The sequence below is a fragment of the Carcharhinus amblyrhynchos genome, chromosome 15 (assembly GCF_965287045.1).
Source record: "Carcharhinus amblyrhynchos chromosome 15, sCarAmb.v2.hapA, whole genome shotgun sequence".
NCBI lineage: Eukaryota > Metazoa > Chordata > Chondrichthyes > Carcharhiniformes > Carcharhinidae > Carcharhinus > Carcharhinus amblyrhynchos.
Genome location: NC_137338.1, coordinates 44,244,372 through 44,268,756, shown reverse-complemented (window position 1 = coordinate 44,268,756; position 24,385 = coordinate 44,244,372). Strand labels below are relative to the sequence as shown.

The following is a 24,385-nucleotide window of genomic DNA, read 5'->3' as shown; positions in this document are numbered from 1 at the left end:
CCTCCCCCCACCAAGGGTGAGGACTGAGAGCACTTGCGTTCAATGACTTGACTATGCTGACTTCCTGGGTGGGCTAAAATACTGCCACAACGCTTCTCATTTCAGGACTGCCTGCTGAGCTCTGTAGTTTTGCCCCCCTGTTTTGGGGGTTAAACCTGCTTTCTTCTTGGGAGATGAGTGCAAATCGTGAAGTTCAGTGCTTGGGGGGAAATAGCTGTGCCTGGCCTTTTCATCCCCTCAGAGTCCTCTTGCCCTCATGGAGTTAATCATCACCCCATTTCAAAGTGCCCCACACTGCCCATGCAGCCTGGATTTCACTGGATCTCAGCTGGGACCTCACAGTCACCCTAAGAATTTTCCTGCTTCTGGCAAGAGGGATCCAAGAAACACAAAGTCCACACCTAGCGGCACACTCCTTGGAGACCTAGAGCACCACAATAACGAAAGTCTGTGAGCAGCAAACTCAGCTCCTCCACTCTCCCCATTGCCCAGACCCAAACCCTCATCCCCTTTGCCCCCAAGCCCTGATAGTGACTTAGTTGGTCTTTCTCATTTTCTTCAGTATCCTTCTCCATTTGACTTCCTTGTGGGCTATGATGATCTGCGATATCCACCAGATTCATGTTTTTAAAGAGCTATTGTAAACCATGTGGGATGAATATTCAAAGAGGTTAGAAGCCCCAATGGGGTGGATTGCTAATTATATGCTAATATATTAAAATTAGTTTCCCATCCTTCTTGGGCAGGAACTTCATTACGTTACTGGCGAGAGGCATGGAAAATTGGGAAATGAGATCTCACCGGTGAGAATCTCATTTGCCAACTCTCATGAGATTTTGGGCCCGCGTTGACGTTTACGCTGACAGCAGATGCTAGTTCAAAATTCCGCCCACTGAATATAAATAGATAGTTTCATATCTTTTCTGCTCTAGGTGTTGACCTATGTTGAAATATGGGACAATTGGTATAGGTTCCCCTTCTTTACCATGGATGTAGCCCTAGGCAATGAAGGGGAGTGGCGAAAGCTGTTTAGCTCTAAGAATGTCACAGCTAAGCTTGACCCTGCAGTCACCACACAGATTTCTGCCAGAGTCATTGGCAATAAATTATGTTTTTATAATGTTGTTCATAAATAAACTTGAATCAGGGATTAGAACCTTGGTTGCTCACTCCCCCCGCCCGCCTCTCTCTAGCTATGGAGCATTGAGGGCAATAGCATTGTCTACAAAACCCTCATCTCTACAAACTCAGTGGAGCAAATACAGTCAGTTTTAATAACTGAGGAAGAAAGGCAACATGTTTTATACTTTTAATTGTCATGTAAGGGTTGCCCAAGTGCATTAATTGCATTTAACTTTCTACAAATCAGCACAACGGACAAATAATTAAAGTCATGCAACATATATGCTGAAATGTAATTGTGTAAATCATTTTGGTTGTGAACATGCTGCAGTATGTATTTTGGAAGAAATAATATGCGCTTACTGGTAAATTAGGGCGATAATGATTCATCTAACAGGAATGCTGAGGATAGAAAATGTATTGATTGTGTGTTTATGTCAGTAGTGTTAAATGAAATAACTCAGTGGCTAAGTATTAATGATAACTAGTAATTAACCGTACATTATCTTTCGGGGTTTCCCTTAAGTAACAATGATCTTTCAGAATATTCTATTGGCAGGGCTCCATTTCACACAGAACGGTGTCTGGATGTTGCTGGGTCAAATCAAGCATGATGATTCTTTATAGCGTGCTCAGTTCCACTTACAGCACTGATGTAGAACATGTAGACAGCAACTGGAAACACTCTTGGCTGTCATCTTGCCCGTCTGCAGACTGTTCGCAGTGGTGACCCAGGGCTCCATAAAGGAGGGCAAGTGCGACTCGTGTAAAACACTAATATGCTGAGTTTGCATTCAGCCTGAGCTCATGGCTTCATTATCATTAATGACTTAATATAATATTAAAATATTAAGTGGCTGTTGAGTCGAATTAACAGGTGATTGTTTCATTATTATGTCACTGTGCAATGTACTGATGTATTATCTGCTGTTTATCTTGATCAAACAGACCTCTGCCATCTTTTGATTAAGATGCACAATTATTTGACCTAGTTAACTGGTTGCTGTGCACTTTGAAGTGCAACAAGGGATAGGTGAAAAAACTTTTTGTTTCTAAAAGGGAACCGAGTGATGACACTATCAGTGTAATATTAAAATACGTTCTCTGGTATGCACAGAACAATCAATTTTAGGCAAATCTCAATGACTTTAACAAGTTGGATGTATTGTTGAGGGTTTGTAAAACTTAAATATTTGAGTCTAATTAAAGACAGGGTGGCACTTTGCATCTTCCATTTTCCTGAATGGTGGTTAATTACCTTGCAAACTGTTCATGACCTCATTGCAGAATATCTTAGGCAATCTTCCCACTGGAAAATGTGGCAGATTTTTTATCAGTTAAAAACAAAATTATGATGCGGATGTTCACGGAGGAGGTTTCATAAGTTTCAGGTTTCAGAAGTTTGACTAAACAAAGAACAAAGAAAATTACAGCACAGGAATAGGCCGTTCAGCCCTTCAAGCCTGCACCGACCATGCTGCTTGATTGAACGAAAACCCTCTACTCTTCCAGGGATCATATCCCTTTATTCCCATTCTATTCATGTATTTGTCCAGATGCCCCTTAAAAGTCACTATTGTACCTGCTTCCACTATCTCCACCGGCCTCTGCTTGTGTATAAAGAAACCTGGGCCTTGTTTAATATTGTTTGCACTGTTGTTCAGCTGTATTAGGTTATCAATTGAATCACAAATGTAGTCCAACTGCAGAGCATGAAAAAAAATTATCTTTATAACAGATAGAGAATTGAAGAGAAGTTATTTTGATTTTTGGCTGCTTTAGGGAGTAAGGTGGAGTTCAAGCTTTTCATCATTGTCACTGACAGCATTGCAAGACTTTTGTTTGAACCTTTCATGCTGTTCACTGGGTTTCCCTGACCAGTTTTCAGGATCAAATCAAGGTGCGACATTACCAATTTGTAGTCCACCCTTCCCTCCATAAAGATATTTTAAATGTAAAGGAACATAACCATTTAAACAATGTGTGCAGACCTGTAATCACTCCGTAGCTCAGAGGCTATTTATTCTGCATGGCATACCAAAGTGATTTTGGCATTTAACTCCAGCAAAAGCGACACCAGTGTTTAGTTGTCATGTTTACTTTGTGCCAGGTTGAACTATAAAACAACGTAACAGCAGCAAATGGACCAAGAAGAACTTGAACACAATAACTGTAGCACAGTGGTTAGCTGCCTCACAGCACCAGGGACCCGGGTTCGATTTCGGCCTCGGGTGACTGTCTGTGTGGAGTTTGTGTATTCTCCCTGTGTCTGCGTGGGTTTCCTTCAGGTGCTCCGGTTTACTCCCACGCTCCAAAGATGGGAAGGTTCTGTGGATTGGCCATGCTAAATTGACTCTTAGTGTCAGGGGGATTAGGAGGACAATATGTAGGGTTTTGGAGCTGGGGTCTGGGTGGGCTCATGGTCGGCGCAGATTTGATGGGCCAAGTGGCCTCCTTCTGCACTGTAAGGATTCTATGATTCCTTGGATTATATGAACTGGCAAATTGCACAAATTTAAAGCATTGTGTAAAACTAGACCCTTCTGTGTTCATTTGTGTTCAGTGTTTCATCATAGCAGTATACTGTATGTGTAAATGTCCTTTTCCCAATTTTTTTTAACGTTTCCTTCCATAGAAAGTATCCTGCCAACTATTCCAAACCCCATTCAAGGTCAGTATGGATTAGTCATGATTCTAGTCATTTTTGGTAGACTAGATGGCACTAAAAATATCTTTTAGCAGGCTTTGTGTCATAGACTATTAACATAACAAAGATGTATTTTGACAAATACTGATTTCTGTTGATGGAATGAGGCATTGCACTTGGAATACAAGGAGGAGCATTTGTGGATTATAATTAACAGAGCTCTTGTTATACAAGGGCATGGTGTTTAACCTTGTTTTCTTTAACAGCAATCAATATTTGATTTATTATACTCTTGGGCTAGAAAATTAGGTACTTGCATATTAAGAAGGCAGTCCAAAGTGAATATTGAAAACCTCCACTGCTATTTTGTATTTGCCAACACATTTTCAGTGGAGTATAAACTTCTGATGTTCTGTACATACAAATCATGTACTATCTCATTTATGAATCCTATGAGCCATAGTGTGATACCACTTGCTGTGCGTCACAGCTGTTCCTTGCAAGTATCAATAACGATGCCATCTGGTGCATCCCCAATATTCTAAGTCACTCGCTGCTTTCTTGTGGCATTGCTCATGGGTAATCTGGACCTGGGAGTACTGCAGTGATTTTACCTGTTAACGTAGAACTATCCTCTTCCTTTAGTTCAGGTCATCCTGTTGGGAAGTGGACTGAGTCAAAAACATTCTGAGGTTTCAATAGATATGCTTGGAAGTCAGTTTCAGCTAATGGTTGGACAGTTTCATCGTGATTGGAAGTTTCTTCCCCCTGTCCTCAGGGAGCAACCAGATTGTCAAGATAAGGAAAAGAAGCAGATAATATATCCAATCGTCTTAGACCATAAGAACATAAGACATCAGAGTAGTAAAAGGACGCTTGGCCCATCGAGTCTGCTCCACCATTCAGTCATGGCTGATATTTTTCTCATCCTCATTCTCCTGCCTTTTCCCCATAACCCCTGATCCTGTTATTAATCAAGAACCTATCTAGCTCTGTCTTAAAGACACTCAATGACCTGGCCTCACAGCCTTTTGTGACAAAGAGTTCCAAAATTCACCACTCTCTGGCTGAAGAAATTCCTCCTCATCTCTGTTTTAAAGGATCATTTCTTTAGCCTGACATTGTGCCCAGTGGTTCTACTTTTTCCTACTAGTGGAAACAACCTCTCCACGTCCAATCTATCGAGGCCTCGCAGTATCAATAAGTTTCAATAAGATCTCCCTTCATCCTTCTCAACTTCAATAAATATAGACCCAGAGTCCTCAACCATTCCATTTGACAAGCTTTTCATTCCAAGGATCATTCTTGTGAACTTCCTCTGGACCCTTTCCAAGGCCAGCACATCCTTCCTTAGATACGGAGCCCAAAACTGTTCACAATACTCCAAATGGGGCCTGACTAGAACCTTATACAGCCTCAGAGGTACATTCCTGCTCTTGTATTTTTACTCTATCAACATGAATGCTATTACATTTGCCTTCCTAACTGCTGACTGAACCTGCACGTTAACCTTAAGAGAATTGTGAACAATGACTCCCAAGTCCCTTTGTGTTTCTGATTTCATATGCATTTTCCCATTTAGAAAATAGTCTATGTCTCCATTCCTCCTTCCAAAATGCATAACCTCGTACTTTTCCACATTGTATTTCATCTGCCATTTCTTTGCCCACTCTCCTGTCCTGTCCAAGTTCTTCTGCAGCCCCCCTGCTTCCTCAATACAATCTGTCCCTCTACATATCTTTGTATCATCTGCAAACTTAGCAACAATGCCTTCAGTTCCTTCTTCCAAATTGTTACTGTATGTTGTGAAAAGTTGTGGTCCCAGCACCGACCCCTGAGGCACACCAGTAGTCACTGGCTGCCATCCTGAAGAAAATCCATTAATCCCTACTCTATGCCTTTTGCAAGTCAGCCAATCCTCTATCCATTGCCAAGGTCTTACTCTTAATACCATGGGCTCCTAAGTGGCACCTTGTCAAAGGCCTTTTGGAAATCTAAATAAATCATGTCCACTCCTTTGTCTAACTTCCTTATTACCTCCTCAAAGAACTCTAACAGATTTGTCAGACATGACTTCCGCTTGACGAAGCCGTGCTGATTCAGTCCCATTTTATCATGCACTACCAAGTACTCCGCAATCTCATCTTTAATAATGGACTCTAAGATCTTGCAATGACCAAAGTCAGGCTAACCGGCCTATAATTTCCCGTCTGCTGCTTCCCTCCCTTTTTAAACAGCAGTGTTACATTAATTGATTTCCAGTCCTCTGGGACCCTCCCTGCTTCCAGTGATTCCTGAAAGATCACCTCCAAAGTTTCGTCAGCTATCACTTTTAGAACCCTGGGGTGTACTTCATCTGGTCCAGGTGATTTATCCACCTTTAGACCTTTCAGTTTCCCCAGACCCTTCTCCTTAATGATGACCACTACACTCACCTGTGCCTCTGATTCTCCTGGAGCTCTGGTATCCCACTGTGAAGATTGATGCAAAATAACTATTCCGTTCCTTTGCCATTTTTTTGTTTCCTATCATTATTTCACCTCATTTTCCAGCTGCCCAATGTCTATTTTTGCCTAATACTCAACTGTATATTGAAAAAAAACTCTTCCTATCTTGCATCTTGCTTGAAAACACTAGAAGTATGCAAAATTGGAAAGAATAATTTCCATTCTCATTGTACCTTTCTTAATATTACAAGGAGCTCTTGTTAATAAATTATTAATTTTGGGATCACGATTTACATTTTATCTCATCATAAACTTTACTCATTTGCACCCACCAAAAGTGTTCAGAAAATCAGAAGGAAGTCTTCCAAAGTTGGCATTATACTGCTGCTTTAGAACATTTAAACAACATCAAACTTTTTCTGTTTATAGGTGTTGCCATTAAATAAATGATAAGAAATCCCAAATCTAGTTTCACAAATTATCCAGAACATCATGCAGAGAGCATACAATGAAATCAGGTCAGTGCCTCCAATTGACTGAACTCTTTCCATCCAGACATAGAATTTCTTTATTCATGTCCTCATGCATAGATGTGAAGATTTATTATACAAAGTAATCACATGTTTCCACGCTTCTAAATCATCAACCAAACATGGTATCCTTCTCACCTACCTGCAGATCTATGTCATAGGAGAGATTAGATTCGACCAGTTCTATTTTGTTGTCCGAACATACAAATCCTACTGAGTCAAAATTGATGCCTGGAGCAAGTGATTGTGGAAGCTTTAGTAGAGTAGACTTAATCAGTCTTTCATTGAAATTCTAGCCCAAGGGTGTAATAAAGACCTAGGTCATTCACGAAAACCACTTTTAGTGGTCTATTCACAGGTGGGTTACCGTGAATGTCTTTAAATCTATTATTTAGATAACCCCTATAGTTTAGAAACAAAATTTAAATTAATTCCTATTGGTACACTTCAATCTTTAGATTTTATCTGTTGTTAAAAACATATCCCAATTGTTAAATGTGACTGCAACACCATGAAGATAAGAATTGACATCCATGCATCCCACAATCACTTTGAAAGATTTGCTTACTTAAAAGTGAACAGTTTCAATCTTTGTTTTGTTGAATGGATATGATTTAAAACTTTGGCCTTGTTTCTCTCTCCATGAGTGTTGTCTGATCAGTTGAGTATTTCCAACATTTTTGTTTTTAATCTTAGTCTGTAGTATCGCCTTTCTAAGAATTTCAGAGGTTTTCCTTCGAAAAATCAATGCTGCATCTATTGACCATTTTACCATAATTAGCGAGACTTATTTTACCTTGTGATGAGCTATCAGAGTGAGAGAAAGACACAGCAAAGAGTAGAAATATTAACGGGAGTCACTGCCTAAATTAACACAAGTATATTCCCTCAGATTTATTTTCTAGGTTAACCACATGAAAGAAGGTGAGGTAAGGTTTCAGTATGCCCAAAGCTCAACTTGTAAGCACTCAGAAACGCACCTTGTACCTTAACCACATAACGAAATGCAGGGCAAGAACCTCGACTTGCCCTTGAGTTTTTCCTAGTAGACAGAATTTTCTGTGGAAATTATCACTGTGCTCCTCTTTTTCCCTTTTCCTCACAGAGTTACGTCACATCAGCATATCCTCGAATGAAGAGGTTGCATGATCTGGCCCCCAACTTCATGCTTATTATGCTTGTTGATCATTGTTTTCCTCTTCTGGTGAAGTATTGCATTTCCATGAGAAGCACTATGTCCCATGTCTGGAGAGAGTGAGGTGAATGTGCTGTCCGAATAGGAGCTAAGCACACTACTACTTCTGCCTGCAGATATCTTTTGAATTCAACTTCTGTAACAAAGTATAATTCAATGTCTTTAACACTTAAAAGATGCATAGCTGCTTTCCAGCAGTTTTCCATTTAAAAAATAAGTGTACTCTCCTTACTGAAGATGAAGACAGTGAAAAGGCACGCTGCATGGTGTTATCAGTATGGTTTGTTGGATACACAAAAACAGCCCATACAGTATTCACAAATGCTCAAGCTGATAATGGCAAGATAATAGAGTGCTTTCACTAAATTTAGCAGAGTTCTACCAAATGGTGCATCATGCTACTACATCTCTGCTATAGGTACAGTAAGCCTCCCGATAGTTGAATGTGAATTCAAATTGTAAGGGGTGATGTGATTGAAACATGTCAGATCCTGAGGGGATCTAACAGATTGCGTGTGGAAAGCATGTTTCCTGTATTGGGAAAATTTAGAACTAGGGGCCATTGTTTAAAACTAAAAGGGCATCTAATAAAGGCAGAGATGGTGAAAAAAAAGATCTGAGGGTCGTGAGACTTTGGAATTCTCTTCTTCAAAAGGATTGAGAGTAGAGTTTGAATATCTTTAAGGCAGAAATAGATTTTTGACAAGAGGGTGCAAGGTTATCAGATAGCCAGGAATGTGAATTTGAGGTTAAATTTAGATTTGCTATGATCTTATTGAGTAGTGGTGTAGGCTCAAGCGGTTGAGTAGCCTACTCCTTCTATTCCATCATATATTTGTATAAACACAATGCGTTTCTGCTGTCAGGTAGTGTCAAACCTGACAGGCCTGTCCTCCTTCTTTCCTTTTTTAATTGAATGAGTCGACTTTCTGCTCTGTCAAATTAATTTTCTACTTCATTTAATTCTCCACTTAAATTAATTCTCAAATTAATTCTCTGTCATGATTATTCTTAACATGTTGTTTGTTCTTTACCTGCTTCTTATATTCTGCTAGAAAAACAGAAATATTCGTACTGAGCAGAAATTATGATTTTATCCACAGCACAGTGCTGGTTTGTAGTGTACTAAAAGTCAATACAGCTCAGCATTGGGACTCTGCCTGAGATTTAGAATTCTTACAGTGCAGAAGGAAGCTATTTGGCCCATTGAGCCTGCACTGACAACAATCCCACCCAGGCCCTATCCCCGTAACCCCATATCTTTGCCCTAATAGTCCTCCTGACACCAAGGGCCATTTAGCATGGCCAATCAATCTACCCCACACATTTCTGGACTAGGGAGGAAACCAGAGCACCTCGGGGGAAACCCATGCAGACAGGTGAAGATTGTGCAAACTCCACACAGTCACCAAAATCGGAATTGAACCCGTGTCCCCCGTGCTGTGAGGCAGCAGTGCTAACCACTGTGCCACCATGCTACAATGAAGACAGTTGGGTGGGGGAGAAGGTTAACCTTTTGGATGTGGGGAATGGGTGGAGGTGGAGGTGACATTTCTTGCATTCTCTGACAGTTCCCCATCCATGAGTCAGCCTGGTTGACAAATTTGGCTTCCAAACAGGCAGGGAATGATGGCAAATGTATCTCTAACCAGCTAGGTCTGAGTCCCAACCCAGCGGGGGCAGGGGCAGGATGGGGAGCTCAGGGATGTGGTGGGAGGAACCACATCCAGGTTGTTTTTGGGGGCATAGAGGCAAAGTTGAGGTATGTAGATTGGACAGCTTCAGGGAGGCACGGCGAAAGGTCAGCTGCCTCATGGGCTTTGTTGGCATCGGAAGGAGATCGGAAGAGCTAGGCATATTTCTCCAGTAGAAGAGGGGCGGGAAGGAGTGTTGTCAAAGCAGGTACTTTAGATCGAGCAGGTAGGTGAACAGGCACTTACCTGTGCAGCAGTTCTCACCTCTTTATAACTGAGATTTCTCAAGTTTTAGGAAACATGTTGGCCTGGAATTAAGTTAGGATTAGTAGTTAAATATGAGGCGAGTAGCCTTATTATAATATTTAAGTTGCCGACTCACTTCCTGGGAGCAGGTTATTCACCCATCCTCATTAAAAATTGGAAGTGTCATCAAGGTTCAGATTTTAAAAACTACCTACCATCCTGACCCAAACCCACCTGTTATTTGAGATTAAAATTTCCCCTATGTGTGGTCATTACATGGCAGGTGAGGGCTGGTGTATCTTCATGTTTTACCATTTTGGAAAATAAACACCTTGGATATGTTTTATTGAATCACCTTGCTTACTAGCTGATTGAAGTAGGTCTATCACCGCACAATCCTTTTAGGCGTACAGTGACTGAAGCTGTATGCGGGTGGGGGAGGAGGGAGAGAGAAGAACAACGTAGCACAGAGGATAAAATAGGTCACAAGTAACTAAATTAAACCAATCCACTTTTCTGCCATTTAAAGTTTGATACTTGCATTTCAGAAAAAATAACCCCCAAAATAAATCAGTTGTCACCATCCCTATGTGAAAATCTGAGTGGGTCTTCAACCTTTTAAACACTCAACAACAAACCTCTGGTCACAGATTGAAAACTGAGGCATTCAGAAAATTCTCTTGCTACCCCAAATCTGCAGTGGATGCTGGGACAGTGAGTACGTTTAAGGAGGATTTAGACAGATTTCTAATTGGTAATGGGTTGAAGGGTTATAGAGAGAAGACAGGAAAGTGGGGATGAGGAGCATATCAGCCATGATCGGAAGACAAAGTGGACTCAGTGGGCCGAATGACCTAATTCTGCTCCTATACCTTTTGAACTGATACTTTCCAAATTCACACATCCAATCAATATGAATAATTAGTTTATTAATTATTAGTAACACAAGTAGGCTTACATTAACACTGCAATGAAGATACTTTGAAAATCCCCTCGTCACCACATTCCAGCACCTGTTCGGATATACTGAGGGAGAATTTAGCATGGCCAGTGCACCTAACCGGCACGTCTTCTGGACTTGAGAGAGGAAACTGGAGCACCTGGAGGAAACCCACACAGACATGGGGACAATATGCAGACTCTGCACAGGCAGTGACCCAAGCTGGGAATTGAACCTTGGTCCTTGTGCACTGTGGGGCAGCAGTGCTAACCACTGTGCCGTCCTAATATTTTAGATGTGGTGAGCCTTGATCACACTTCCAGAGAAGACAACATGGACAACCAATGTCATTTTTTTTTCAATATCCACAAAAGCATCTAGTTATTTTCAGTTCTCTGCTGTCTGAGCTGCAGGCAGTAAGTAAATTCAACGAATTCTATTCGTTGGTGGAGAGGCCAATTGGGTTCGGAAATTCAACTGGGCTTTGAGTGCAGCTGATGCAATCCTATTGAACTTGACTGAACTGGTTAAGCTGGTAAATGCACCAAATAAAAAGTACCAGATAATATTCAATTTTCCACGTGTATGCCCCTATAAATAAGTATTTGAACCAAACTTTATTGCCGACAGCAAAGGGCACACTGTTTACCTTGAATAATTGATCTGTAAAATTTAACAGGCTCAAAAGCATAGGCGTCTTCTTTCCTGAAGTCAGTTTCAATTTGATGCTTTCTACAGATGGCCTGTAGGGTGGAATTCTCCATTTCTAGGACTAAGTGCAATGGTGGGTAGTTCTGGTGGCAACTTTCCTGCTGGCCAGAATGGCGGGATCCGCACCAGGTTCTGCACTTGAAACCCAATTAATTATGCATAGGCGAGTTCCCCTCCAAGTCACAAGGCAGGCTGGCATCTAATTTGTCCACCCACTGTTGGCTCGTGGGTTCAAAAGTCCTAGCACCATATATAAACATCAGTCCAGTAAACCCACATCACTCTCTCCAGCTCATGTGTCTTCACCACACTGTGCAGAATGTCAGCAATCCAGAGGAAAAAGGCTAGCAACTTCAAGAAGAAGCCTGTCCTCCATTCAGTCATCCTTCCCTTGAGCACATTACTTGCTCCACATGGACGATGTAGAATAACATCTGGAGTCTTTGTGTATCCCCCTCCAGTAAACTTTGACCCCCTTGCTTGTGAGCTTTTCATGCAGCCTCATTGGGCTGCAGCTTCACTCGCCTTGGTCTTCCCTCTGCTTTCCATTGTCCATCTTCATCTTCCACTTCCTTGCCCCTCTGCTTACCATCATGTGCACGTATCCTTTTCCCCCACCACCTTGCACAGCCTTCCTTCCATATTGCTATCCTTGTCTTCAAGCACATGGGATTGCAGGTAATATCTTGAGATGGATAGAAAGCTGATCAGCACATTGACAGCAAAGAATTGATATAAATAATATTTTTCTGATTGGCAGTCGGTGACTAATGGGGTTCTGTAGGGATCTGTGCTAGGACCCCAACTGTTCACACTACATATTAATGATTTGGAAGAGGGAACAGAATACATTATCTCCAAATTTGCAGATGATACAAAGTTGGGTGGGAGGGTGAGCTGTGAGGAGGATGCAGAGATACTTCAACATGATTTGGCCAGGCTGAGTATGTGGTCATGTGCATAGCAGATACAGTATAATGTGGATAAATGTGAGGTTATCCACTTTGGGAGCAATAATTTGGAAGACAGATTATTACTTGAATGAGTGTAAATTGAGAGGGGTGAACACTCAGTGAGACCTTCGTGTCCTCATGCATCAGTCACTGAAAGTAAGCGTACAGGTAGTGCAGGCAGTAGAGAAGGCAAATGGTATATTGGCCTTTATCGTGAGAGGATTTGAGAATGCAATGTTTTGCTGCAATTGTACAGGGCATTGGTGAGGCCACGCTTGGGGTATTGTGTGCAGTTTAAGGGGATCTTGTAAAAATTTATAGAATTCTAATAGGGTTAGACAGGGTAGATTCAGAAAGAATATTCCCACTGATGGGAGAGTCTAGAACTAAGGGTCATAGTTCGAGGATAAGGGATAAATCTTTTAGAACTGAGGTGAGAAGAAATTTCTTCACCCAGAGGGTGGAGAATGTGCGGAATTCACTACCACAGAATCTAGTTGAGGCCAAAACATTGTTAGATTTTGAAAAGAAATTAGGTATAGTTCTTGGGGCTAAAGGGATCAAGAGATATGGGGGGAAGGGGAGAGGATTAGGATTTTGAATTTGACGATCAGCCATGATCAAAGAAAATGGCAGAGCAGGCTTGAAGGGCTGAATGACCTATTCCTGCTTCTAGTTTCTGTGTTTCTTCAGGCCAACACTTTGAGACTTGCAATGTGATTTTATGCTGGCTGGTTTCCGACATTATGGCTCCCGTTAAAGTATCCGCTTCCACCCGCTATCAAACCCACTGTGGATGGAAAGGGAGAATTCCATTTGTAGTATCCTGCAACCCAATCAAACAGTAGGCAGTGGACCAGCCAATTAGAATTGAAAATTCTCACAACAGGTGGCAAAACAGGAAGTAAAAAAAGTTTATGAATTATATTTAAAGTGTGGTACAAACTACATAAGCATTATATATGTGGGATTAAAAGAGAAACCTAAACCTTTTTTGAAATCCATGTTTTAACTTGTTTAATCAAATTTTTAATGTTCTTCCAAGGGAATGAGATTCAACACTTGTAAAGTTATTTTATTGAGGCTCGAAAGTTTGCTCATCGGTAATTATAACAAGGTACACTGATCAAAAATTCAGTTAATCATGATTGAACATGTCTGAACATTTTCAGTTTTTACAGCCACAATGCAGTGTAAATAGTTCAGGTTCATAATAAATCAGTTGATTTCATCTGCGATGACTACAACAGTGCATCCTGTGGTGGAGCGGGATATAACTGTCAGAAACCTTAGAATTCTGAATTTAAATGTGTATGCATTGACACCAGGGGCTTGACTTTTGACGTGCAGTCGGGAACGCAATGCCCAGATCATGTTCCGACAGTGCTCCACATCTGTGTCCCTCACTTGATGCTACCTTCAAATGTAAATGTCTTAATTGGACTGATGGCAAGCTTGGTGCCCAGTTAGTGCTGCTGAATGCTGCCAGGAGGCGGGAACTGACTGTTGAGCACATTCATCAGAGACAGTGTACAGCCATGACACAGTTTGCTGCTACCTTGCAGAAGAGAGGAAGCAGGACATCAGAGGGCCAGCAGCACAATGCAGAAAAAATTACCAAACAGCCAATGATAAAGGCAGCTGATCTGTCACCGTACCCTTTATTGTCTTTTTTTCAGATTAAACATTATTTGATGGGTCTCTGCATTGCACCTTTCAGCTGTGTACTAATGACCCCCCAGATTATTTGGTTTTCCTGATCTGCAATATTAAAATTGCCTTCAGGTCCTCTGCAGCCCATTAATAAGCTCTTCAAGGAACTTGATGTGCGGTTAATTGGAGGCCAGTAGCTTCCCAACAGTCCAGCCCACTCACCAGTCCACACTCTGAAAATAGCAGCATGGCCCAAGGCTGTTGAGACACAGACACTCCATCTGGGAATGTTATCTTCAAAGCACGGCTGCACTCATCCTCACTCCATGAGCAATTGAAAGCCAAGCTCCAGATTTATTGTCAGCTGTACACAGTAATATTGGTGAACATCAATATTACAAATCGCACCTGTGTACTTCCTGTTAATCACAATACAAATGTTGTCAAATTGGCTTGACACTTACAGAAACTGCACTTTTGGAGTAATTAGTTCTTCATGTGTCATGGGTCTGTAATAGGGTTGTTCTTGAGTTGTCTGCTCTTTTGACTAATTTTATATGTTGGCACGTCTGCTTTCTCAAATTGAAAACTTAGGAACAGAGAAGCAAATGTTGCATGTACCAGCACTCAGCCAAAATCTTATCTTCTTTATTCCAGAGGGCCCATTCCTCAGTGGAAGCCCACATCAGTTCAAAATCAAATTTCTGATGTCAGTTGATTTTCTTTCATTTATTCAAATATAAATATTTTTCCTCATTACTTAAGAGAAGATGAACATTCCTTTGTTGTGACACCTACAGAGACGTCTTTACAAGGAACTAACCTCCCTGGAGGAGCTAAATGATACTGAAAACAAGTACTGGAATATTAATCTGGATGGATGCTCTACAGCATTTGAAACTAAACACAGGAGCAGGAGATTCTGTGTTATCAAGTGAAGTCAGATGATACAAACAGATCCCATTGCAACCCTCATCTATTAAATTATAAGGTACTGATGGGACAACTTTAAAAGGGAAAGACAAAGCTGAATGATAAAGACTGAGAAATCCTTGAGTCTCTCTGTGTTAATCCAAATAAACAGGGCTTTCAAATAAGCAGAAGCTTATTCAAGACTGAAAGTAATCCATGAAGTGGATGAAGTTGCTGATGAGATCTACAGCAGACATTTTGAAATGAATTTCTGAAGTTGTTTATAGGCTGATGGAAGTTAAAGACAGAGTACCATAGCACCTGATGAGCTAATGTTAAACCAATTTGTATCCTTACAGCAAAAAAAATCCCCCCCCCACCCCAATCTTGGATAAAGTCAAGGGTAAACTTTGAATGATACAACAGCAATGGGTTATCTCGTTGCTCACCATGCTGACAAAATTGTGTTCAGGTATGCTTACGATCCCAAAACCAAAAGGCTCTGTGAGAATCTGTGTGGATTAACTCAAATAAACAAGCAGTGAAATGTAAGATCCACCCGATGGCCCCAGTGACCACATAGCCAGCAATTTATCAAATTGGATGCAAACAGCAGTTTGTGGCATTTGCCTCTGGACAAAGAATCAAGATTACTAACTATATTTGTAATGCCATCCAGTTGTTATTGTTTCACTAGATTTCCCTCTGGACTAGTGACTGGTCTAGAAAGTTGAAGGAACAAATGGAGTATTATGCCATATATACAACATATTTGTGCATGGATCCAGGAGAGAAGAGCATTATCACAGAGTCAGAACAGTTTCAAGAGCCGTACAGGATCCTTCGGATGCAGGCCTAACATTGAATGAAAAAATGAGTTTGCCAAACCTATAATCAAATATCTAGGTCACACAGTATGATGATGATGATGATGATGGTTGTCCTTCAAAGAAGGCGTTGTATGTGCAAACTCATCAATGATAAACCTCATAGGCATCAATCTTTTTCAAAATTGACAGAAGTTTGGCAGATCAGGACTCTCCAGCCAATTCCTTCTCGTGCTGATTATTCAGCTCCTTCATTTTGATACCACATTGCTTCAGATTTCCCTGAAGCATGACTTTGTAGTGTTTGCATGGCCAATCTTGATGTCTTTTGCCAGACAGTAGCTCTCCATACAGCAGCTGTCTCTGAATGAGCTGATCCTTCACTCTAATGAAATGAGTTACTCAGTGCAATTGGGCTTTCAGGGGCATTGCCTCAGTACTTGTGGTCTGAACTCAGTCGAAGATTTCAGTGATTGTGATCCAATCTTGCTAGTGGATGCTGAGGATGGTGGGAATGATGGGAGATGGTCCGTTCAGCTGGCTGCTGAAGTGTTCCACTCATCTGCCTCTTGTTTCTGTCTGATGTTTGGTCACGGATGACACATCGGCCCAGAGCAATGTTATGGAATGTTCCTAAAAGGACTATATATACTTTTGATAGAACTGAAGAACTTGTTGTGGGAGATTGCACATTGTTGTAATTCTTCAGCATTCCTTTCCCAGCATCTGCCATATGTCACATGCAGCTCTCTTGGAACTTGCTGTTCAGGTGTTGAAACGTCTCATTTGGAGGCAGAGGTTGCATTGTTCTCCCACTCCATGTACGGTCTGTTTATGGCCTGTAGGGTTTGAGAGATGTTTTTGTCATTTTCATCAAACCAATCATGATGCATTCACTTCTCGTGAAGTGTCTGCTGTTTCAGTGACAATATCTTTAAATGTGAACATCTACAGTGTTTGCTGCTTCAGTGACAATATCTTTAAATGTGCTCCACTTCTTGACACGGTCTCCGACTACAGGTATTTCATCTTTGAGTTTTGATCAACTTTGTTCTGAAACTGATTGCAGCGAACATATTCATTGCAGCTGTATTGAAAGGAGCTATGAAGGCTTTTGGTTAGAGCAATTCACAAATCGAGAATTACTCTGATAAGTGTGTGACCTGCCCAACATTCTACAGCGCATATTATATGGGTAGTTCACACATCTTGGAGATCCTTTTGACACAGTTGAAAACGTACCATTGTTTTGGCCATGGATGCATCCAAGTAGTCTTATACTTATCAGCTTGTCTGAAAATTGTACTGGAAATGCAGAGATTGTGCTTAGCACATTCACTCTACAATAACAGACCTTTTTTCAACCCGTTATTACCCAGAACTCCTTCCCTTTATCTCTGACTTTCCTCATATAGGGAATTGAAGTTCTCCAGGACCATGAGCTTCTCAGTGACAGATGTGTCCCTAATGGGGTTAATCCAGATCATTATAGGACTGTTCTTTCGTGTCCTCAGGGCTGTTGAAAGTTGGTGCACAGGCACTGATGATGGTCACGAAATGTGTTTGATCAAGTAGAAAATGTAATTTTATGAAGCACCCGTTGATCCCAACAGGAAACACAGTACCTCTTTTATCAAAGATGATCTGATCAAGAATCCTACATTAAGTATATTGTCCTCACTTTTCTAAAATAAGTTTAGTTACCCCCATTTTCCTTTACTGAGCCCTCATCTCACTCAGTGCCACAAATTGATGAGGTAGCATGCGAGTACTTTGGATATAAGAGCTATTCTCCTTTCAGATCTGGTTGCGTCAGGAGGAAGTGTTGGGTATCCTAAATTGCATTAAGGTAGACAAGTCCCCGGGGCCAGATGGAATCCATCCCGGGTAGCTGCGGGAGAAAAGGCAATAAATAGCTGGGACCTTAACAGATGTCTTCACATCCACTTTGACCACAGGCAAAGTTCCAAAGGAATGGAGAATAGCCAATGTTGTTCCCTTGTTTAAGACAGGAAGCTGGGATAATCTAGGAAATTATAGGCCAGTGAGGCTATGGTGAAGCTTTTAGAGAAGGTACTGAGGGGCAGAATATATGCATATTAGATGTGGGAAGGGCTGCGGATGCAGTTTATATGGATTTTAGTAAGTCCCACATGGTAGACTGGTACAAAAAGTAAAATCCCATGGGATTTGGGGTGGGGTGATGTGATGGATACTGAATTGGCTTGGTCATAGAAGACAGAGAGAAGCAGTGGGAGGGTGTTTTTCAGAATTGAGATCTGTAGCTAGTGGTGTTCCACAGGGATCAGTACTGGGACCTCTGCTATTTGTAGTATATATAACTGATTTGGAGAAAAATATGGATGGTCTGATTAGCAAGTTTGTGGATGACACAAAGTTTGGTGGAGTTGCTGATAGTGCAGAGGATTGTCAGGATATAACAGGATATAGATAGATTGGAGACTTGGACACAGTAATCATAGATGAAATTTAATCTAGACAAATGCTGGAGGATCAAATTTAAATGTGAATTATACTGTGAGTGGCAACACCTTTAGGAACATTAACATACAAAGGGACTTGGGTGTGCAAGTCCACAGTTTCCTAAAAGTGGTAACGCAGGTGGCCGAGGTATTAAGAAGGCAAATGGTTTGCTTGCCTTTATTGAGGGGGGTGTTGAATACAAGAGTTAACAAATCATGTTGCAGCTGTATAAAACCTTGGTTAGGCTGCATTTGGAGTATTAAAAGCAGTTCTAGCTGCCATACTGCCAGGAGAATGTGGAAGTTTTGGAGAGAGTGCAAAGAAGGTCTCAAGGGCATTGGCTATGAGGAGACATTGAATAAACTAGGATTGTTTTCACTGGAAAGATGGAGGCTGAGTGAAGACCTGATAGAGATTTACCAAATTATGAGAAACATAGGCAGGGTGGATAGTCAGAGGCTTTTTCCCAGGGTGGAAGTATCGATTACAAAGGGCACAGGTTCAAGGTGAGAAGGGGGAAGTTTAAGGGAGCTGTGCGGGGGAGGTTTTACATGTAGAGAGTGCTGGGTGCCTGGAATGCCAGAGGAAGTGGTGGACATTAGCAACATTTAAGACGTTGGATGGGTACATGAATAGGGAGCGAGTAGAGGGATACAAGCTGAATAAGGGCAGAAGGCTTCTTTCAGTTTAGTTAGGACATTATTATTGGCATAGGACTGGGGGGCCAAAAGAACTGTTCCTGTACTGTACTTTTATTTACTCTTCTTTCTTTGTATTTTGATCCAGTCTGGACATTCCAGGAACCAGTGATAAATTGTGTTTGCTTCTTTGATTTTGATGTTATTTGACTGCATTACTGGATGGTCTGCCAGCTGCAGTAAACGAGCCATATATTAGTAGGATGAGCAATGTTTGGGGCATCTTTTCTAACTCCCTCCTTCACAAACGCTGGGAAATGCTGCCCTAAAAGGTGCTGCTCAGTCACGCTGGATATTGTTGAATACCTCTGCTGCCACAAGGACAGAATCAAGCAATCACCAGTCAGTGCAGGTTTGTGACTATGACTGTTAGTGGTCACCTCCATATGGTGTTTTGCTACACCCCCATCGCTACAGAAGAAGAAAGAAACAAAGATGAGTTTGCAAAAAAGCTTGTGTAAGAATGTTTTTAATGTTGGAGAACCGTTGAACAAGAGCAATCCCATTCTCTTGCTCAAAGAGGCCTAGGTTCAGTGGCATAGAAAAACATTAATAAAGAAGACTTGTTTGGATGCAGTGTTGTATATTTTGCTTTATCATGATCTTTACAATCCACTGTGCTCTGCTGGAGCACCTTCTTCACCTTTGAATCAGTCCAGCGATTTCTTCTGCCCGGACTCCCAGAATAGTTTCTGCACGCTTGTGATAGGCAATTCCCAATCTCACTCAGGGTTTGAGACCCATCACCTCCCCTCACCTGGTTTAGCCCGCCTGTTGAAGCAGTTGCCCATGTTGTGGCCATTGTTAGCAACTTCTAGGAGCCACAAATAAAAGTTAGATGTCAGTTGACAACAAAAGCAGGTGAACTACTCAGAGCATAACTAATCTTTCCACAGAGGTACCACCTCTCCCTGAGCACCTCCTGCATCACAGAGTACAAGCCATTGGAATCTCAATTAATTAATACACAAAAATACAAAAGCCATCACACAATTTCACCAATCCCGGAACACAATTGAGCTTCACAGATTCCTTGAAATTTTCAACCAAGTAGGCAAATTCCTCCCAAATTTAGCAGACATTAATGGGTCCTTGAGACAACTATGAGACAGGCCAACAGTGGTGCTGGAATGTGGACAGTAAAATGCTTTCAAAAGGATTAAACAACTGTTAATCTCTTCTGCAATCTCATCCTATTATGACCCAGAATTACTGATCCACACTCATAAACCATTAGTAATCCTTCTGAACATAAAAGAAATTATGAGATGCTGCCCAGAATCTAATGATGGCTCAGAGTCAGATTGATGAGATATGACTCCATGATAGAGAATGTAAAAGGGATGCGTATCGAATAACAGCATACAAATTGTCACAAATACCATCAGAAGGAAGCAGGCAAGAGGATTTACACTTTGAGGAGATTGAAGCATTTACATCCTTAATCACTTGGGATTTATCAGCAACTGCAAAAAAAGTAGCAGGAAATAAAACAAGCCCAACAATAAGATGAAGAATGTCTCAAGTCCAGACTACAAGAAGTACAGACACCTCACTATCATTGATGACTTACTAGTCTTTGACAAGAGAATAAGCATACCTTGTTGTACTCATTGAGGCGATGTGGTTGGGCCAGAATTTATTGCCCATGAACAGAGGGCATTAAAGAGTCATCCACATTGCTGTGGGTGTAGAGTTGCCTATGGACAGATGATGACAGGTTTTCTTCCCTAAAGGACATTAGTGAACCAGGTGGATTTTTATGACAATTGGCAGTGGTTTCATGGCCATCGCTGGACTTTTAATTCCAGATCTTTTTTATTGAATTCAAATTTCATCACCTGCCATGATGGGATTTGAACCCTAGACCCCAGAGCTCTGGGTCTCTGGGTTACTAATCCAGTAGTGACAATTCCAGTACATCACCATCTCCTCCTTCTGCTTGATATTCCTCAGAGACTTTACCAAGGTCGTGTATGAATAGCAAAATATTGTGCAAGAGTATAGCAATCAATCTGGAGAATAATCACCACTCACTCCAAAGAAGAAATGATTTCTAACTGTCTTTCTTGTGTTGAAAGCAGCCAGGGACAAAAACCTAAACCAATATCACATGAATGACCAGTATCAGGTAAAATAACATAAGGGTGAACACAGAATCAACCACTCTCAGAATTTTAATCACAGACAACGAATATGTGAGTTACCGCTGCTAAAGCCTGGAGAGTATGGGTTCGAGCCCAGCAGAAGGAAAGCATAATCAAATGAGAAAGAACTCCACAACCAAGATCACTGAAAGAGACCAGGGTGTAATAAGGACAAACCGCAGTGCCTTAATATCCTTGGAGAAAAAGCCACCAGAAATTTGGGCTTACTACTCAGATCCTGATGAAGGAAAAGGAAGACTTACTCCAAGTTCTACAGCCACCCAGGAAAGGAACACTTGAATATCCTCGATCTCACAAAGAGATCAGAACAAGATTGGGAGAACGGTCAAGACACCTCAGTGATTAACATGGCAAAGTCTGAGATTCTGGGGGGCTGGGGGATATGGGAGAATGTAAATACAATAGGCAAAGGAACTTACGTGGGGAACAATCAATATAGCTACTTATATTCTTCATGGTTCATATGCAGTGAATATGCATAGAATTATTTGGGAAGGAAGTCCATTGCTTCCTATAACAGGATACTTGTTCAGTCCAACAACTAATGTATCCGATACAGGTGACAACACTTTAATCACAGTTGCAACATTAACATAGTTTGACATCTTCAATGAGTCATTTAATGCTATGTTTAACCTGAGCAGTGCTGCTGCCATTAGCCAGGACTTTAGAGTTCATTCTGTAAGGTAAATAGGTAAGTGTAAGTCCTGCTGTCACTAGTAACAAAGCAAGGCACCTCAACATCTGTTTTATTCCTGTTGCTCACATATATGCTGCCAGCACAGGCTGTTGCCAGAAACCAATTGTTCTAGCTGCAGGTGGGCTCAGCATTCAGCTCATTAACATTAGTTAATTATAAGCTGAGATATATATTACAAAGAACAACACATTCTGCAACACCTGTGTAATGTAACAACAGTATCTACATCATCAACATAGACCCTGAAAAACACTCAGGGGCTGTTAAATTACTTCTGACCTAGGTGTAAAATCAAAATCTCTTCAAAAAAAGGGCATTTACAGTTTTGTTACTCACAGTAAATCTTTCAAGTGTTATTTTTTAAATTCCACTGCTTACTCCCAATCAAACTTTATAGTTAATCAGCAACAACAACCTGTATTTATATAGCACCCTTTAAAGTAATGAAATATCCTATGGCACATCACAGGAGCATTATTAAACAAAGTATGACAACCGGCTATGGAAGGAGAAATTAGTTCTGATTGTCAAAAGCGCGATCAAAGAGGTAGGCTTTAGGAAGCGTCTTAAAGCAGAAAAGTGAATTTGAGAGGCAGGGAGCAGGGTAGCGGTAATTCCAGAACCTGGGGCACAGATAAATTAAGGCACAGCCATCAAAGCTGGACCAGCCATGATTGGGAATGCACAAGAAGCCAAAATCAGAGGAGCACAGATATCTCAGAGGATTGTGCAGTTGGAGGAGTTTGCAGAGAGAGGGAGGGCGAAAACCAGGGAAGGACTTGAAAATAAAGATGAGAATTTTAAAATCAGTAAGTTATTTGATTGGCAATCAATGTAGGTCAGGGAGCAAAGAGACAGTAGCATAATGGGACTTGCTGCAAGTTAAGACAGGGTTTGGATGATCTCAAGTTTACAGAGCGTAGAATGTGAGAGAGCAGCCAGAAATGCACAGAAGTGGTCAAGACTAGAGGTAAGATAAGTGGATTTCAGCAGCAGATGAGTTGATACATGAGTAAAGTCAAGCAATGTTACCAAGTTGAAATTGGTGGTCTTAGAGATGATATAAATCTGGATGCCTGAAGCTCATCTCAAGATCAAATGCAACAATAAGATTGCGAGCAGACTGCCATAATCTCCGATTTTTGCCAGGAAACGGGATGAAATTGTTAGGGAATAAAATTTGGAATGAAGCCTAAAAACAAGTGTCAGCCTTCCCAGTGTTTAATTGCAGGAATTCTGCTCATCTAGTACTGGATATCAGATAAGCATCTGATAATTTATCAATAGAAGGATTTGAGAGAAGTGATGGTGAAGGAAGGCTGCGTTTTGTCATCATACATACGAAAACTAACTCTATATCTAAGGACGATGTGGCCAAGGGCAGTATGTGGATTAATGATAAGAGGAGGCCATGGATTGATCCTTGGGGGACATCAGAGGTAATCATGCAGGAACAGGAAGACTAGCCAAGCAAGCGATTCTCTGGTTATAATTAGATAGGTAAGAATGAAACTGCATGAGAGAAATCCCATTTTGCTGGACAATTATAGGGAGGGGTTCATAGAAGAATCATAGAATCCCTACAGTGCAGAAGGAGGCCATTCGACCCATCAAGCCTGTACTGACAACTATCCCACCCAGGCCCTAACTCTGTAGGCCCACATATATACCCCACTAACTCCCCTGGCACTAAGAGACAATTTCTCATGGCCAATTCACCTAATCTGTGCATCTTTGGAGTGGGGTAGGGGGTTACCAGAACACCTGGAGGAAACCCACGTAGACATGCGGAGAATGTACAAACACCACACAGACAGTGACCTGAAGCCAGCATTGAACCCAGGCCTCTGGTACTGTAGAGCAGTACTGCTGACCACTGTGCCATCCAAAAGAGTTGAAGGAGAATGGTGTGGTTAACCATGTTGATGCATTGGCCTTACTAAATTCCTCCTCAGTGTACCCATACAGGTGCCTGAGTGTGACACTAATCAATAAACTTTATCAACTGGGAGCTCACTATTGTCTAGAATTGATCACTCCTTCTACACAAACTCCATTATTTTACATTTGTACCCAGGTTCCTATGCAATTTTCTTCATCCAGTTTGTTAAGAATCTTTATTTATAACCTTGGCTCACGGTCACCTTTGAGTCAGTTCAAACTCGAGCTCAGAATTTATTCCAGGCAGGTTGAGAAGGATGAGGAGGGAAAATTTGTGTTTGTCAAACTCATAAGGTATCATTTATGATGTCTATCTGTGAATTCAAACAGCAAACCAACCTCAGATTCAGCCAAGTAACACTTTGCATTTGTTTAATCACTGGCTGTGCACCTCAAACCTGTTTCCCCATTCAGTCATCTTGTTGGCTGTGTAATGGCAAACACTGCCACCGACTGTCAGAATCCATGTACTGACTTGGTTGAAAAAGGCAAGGAATGTTGCCTAGAGTCCTGACTA

The 24,385-nt window shown here is 41.3% G+C and overlaps 1 protein-coding gene across 2 annotated transcripts in view; it reads left to right on the top strand.

The window, feature by feature from the left end:
* The window catches only part of lsamp (limbic system associated membrane protein), a 771,666-nt gene that overhangs the window by 702,329 nt on the left and 44,952 nt on the right, over positions 1 to 24,385 (top strand). Inside the window, exon 7 of one of the 2 annotated variants that reach the window (XM_080203900.1) lies at positions 3,758 to 3,793. The exons of the other annotated variant lie outside the window; for it this stretch is intronic. Coding sequence (XP_080060026.1) covers positions 3,758 to 3,793 — 36 coding nt within the window. The remainder of the gene's footprint in view (positions 1 to 3,757; positions 3,794 to 24,385) is intronic. 2 annotated transcript variants of the gene reach the window in all.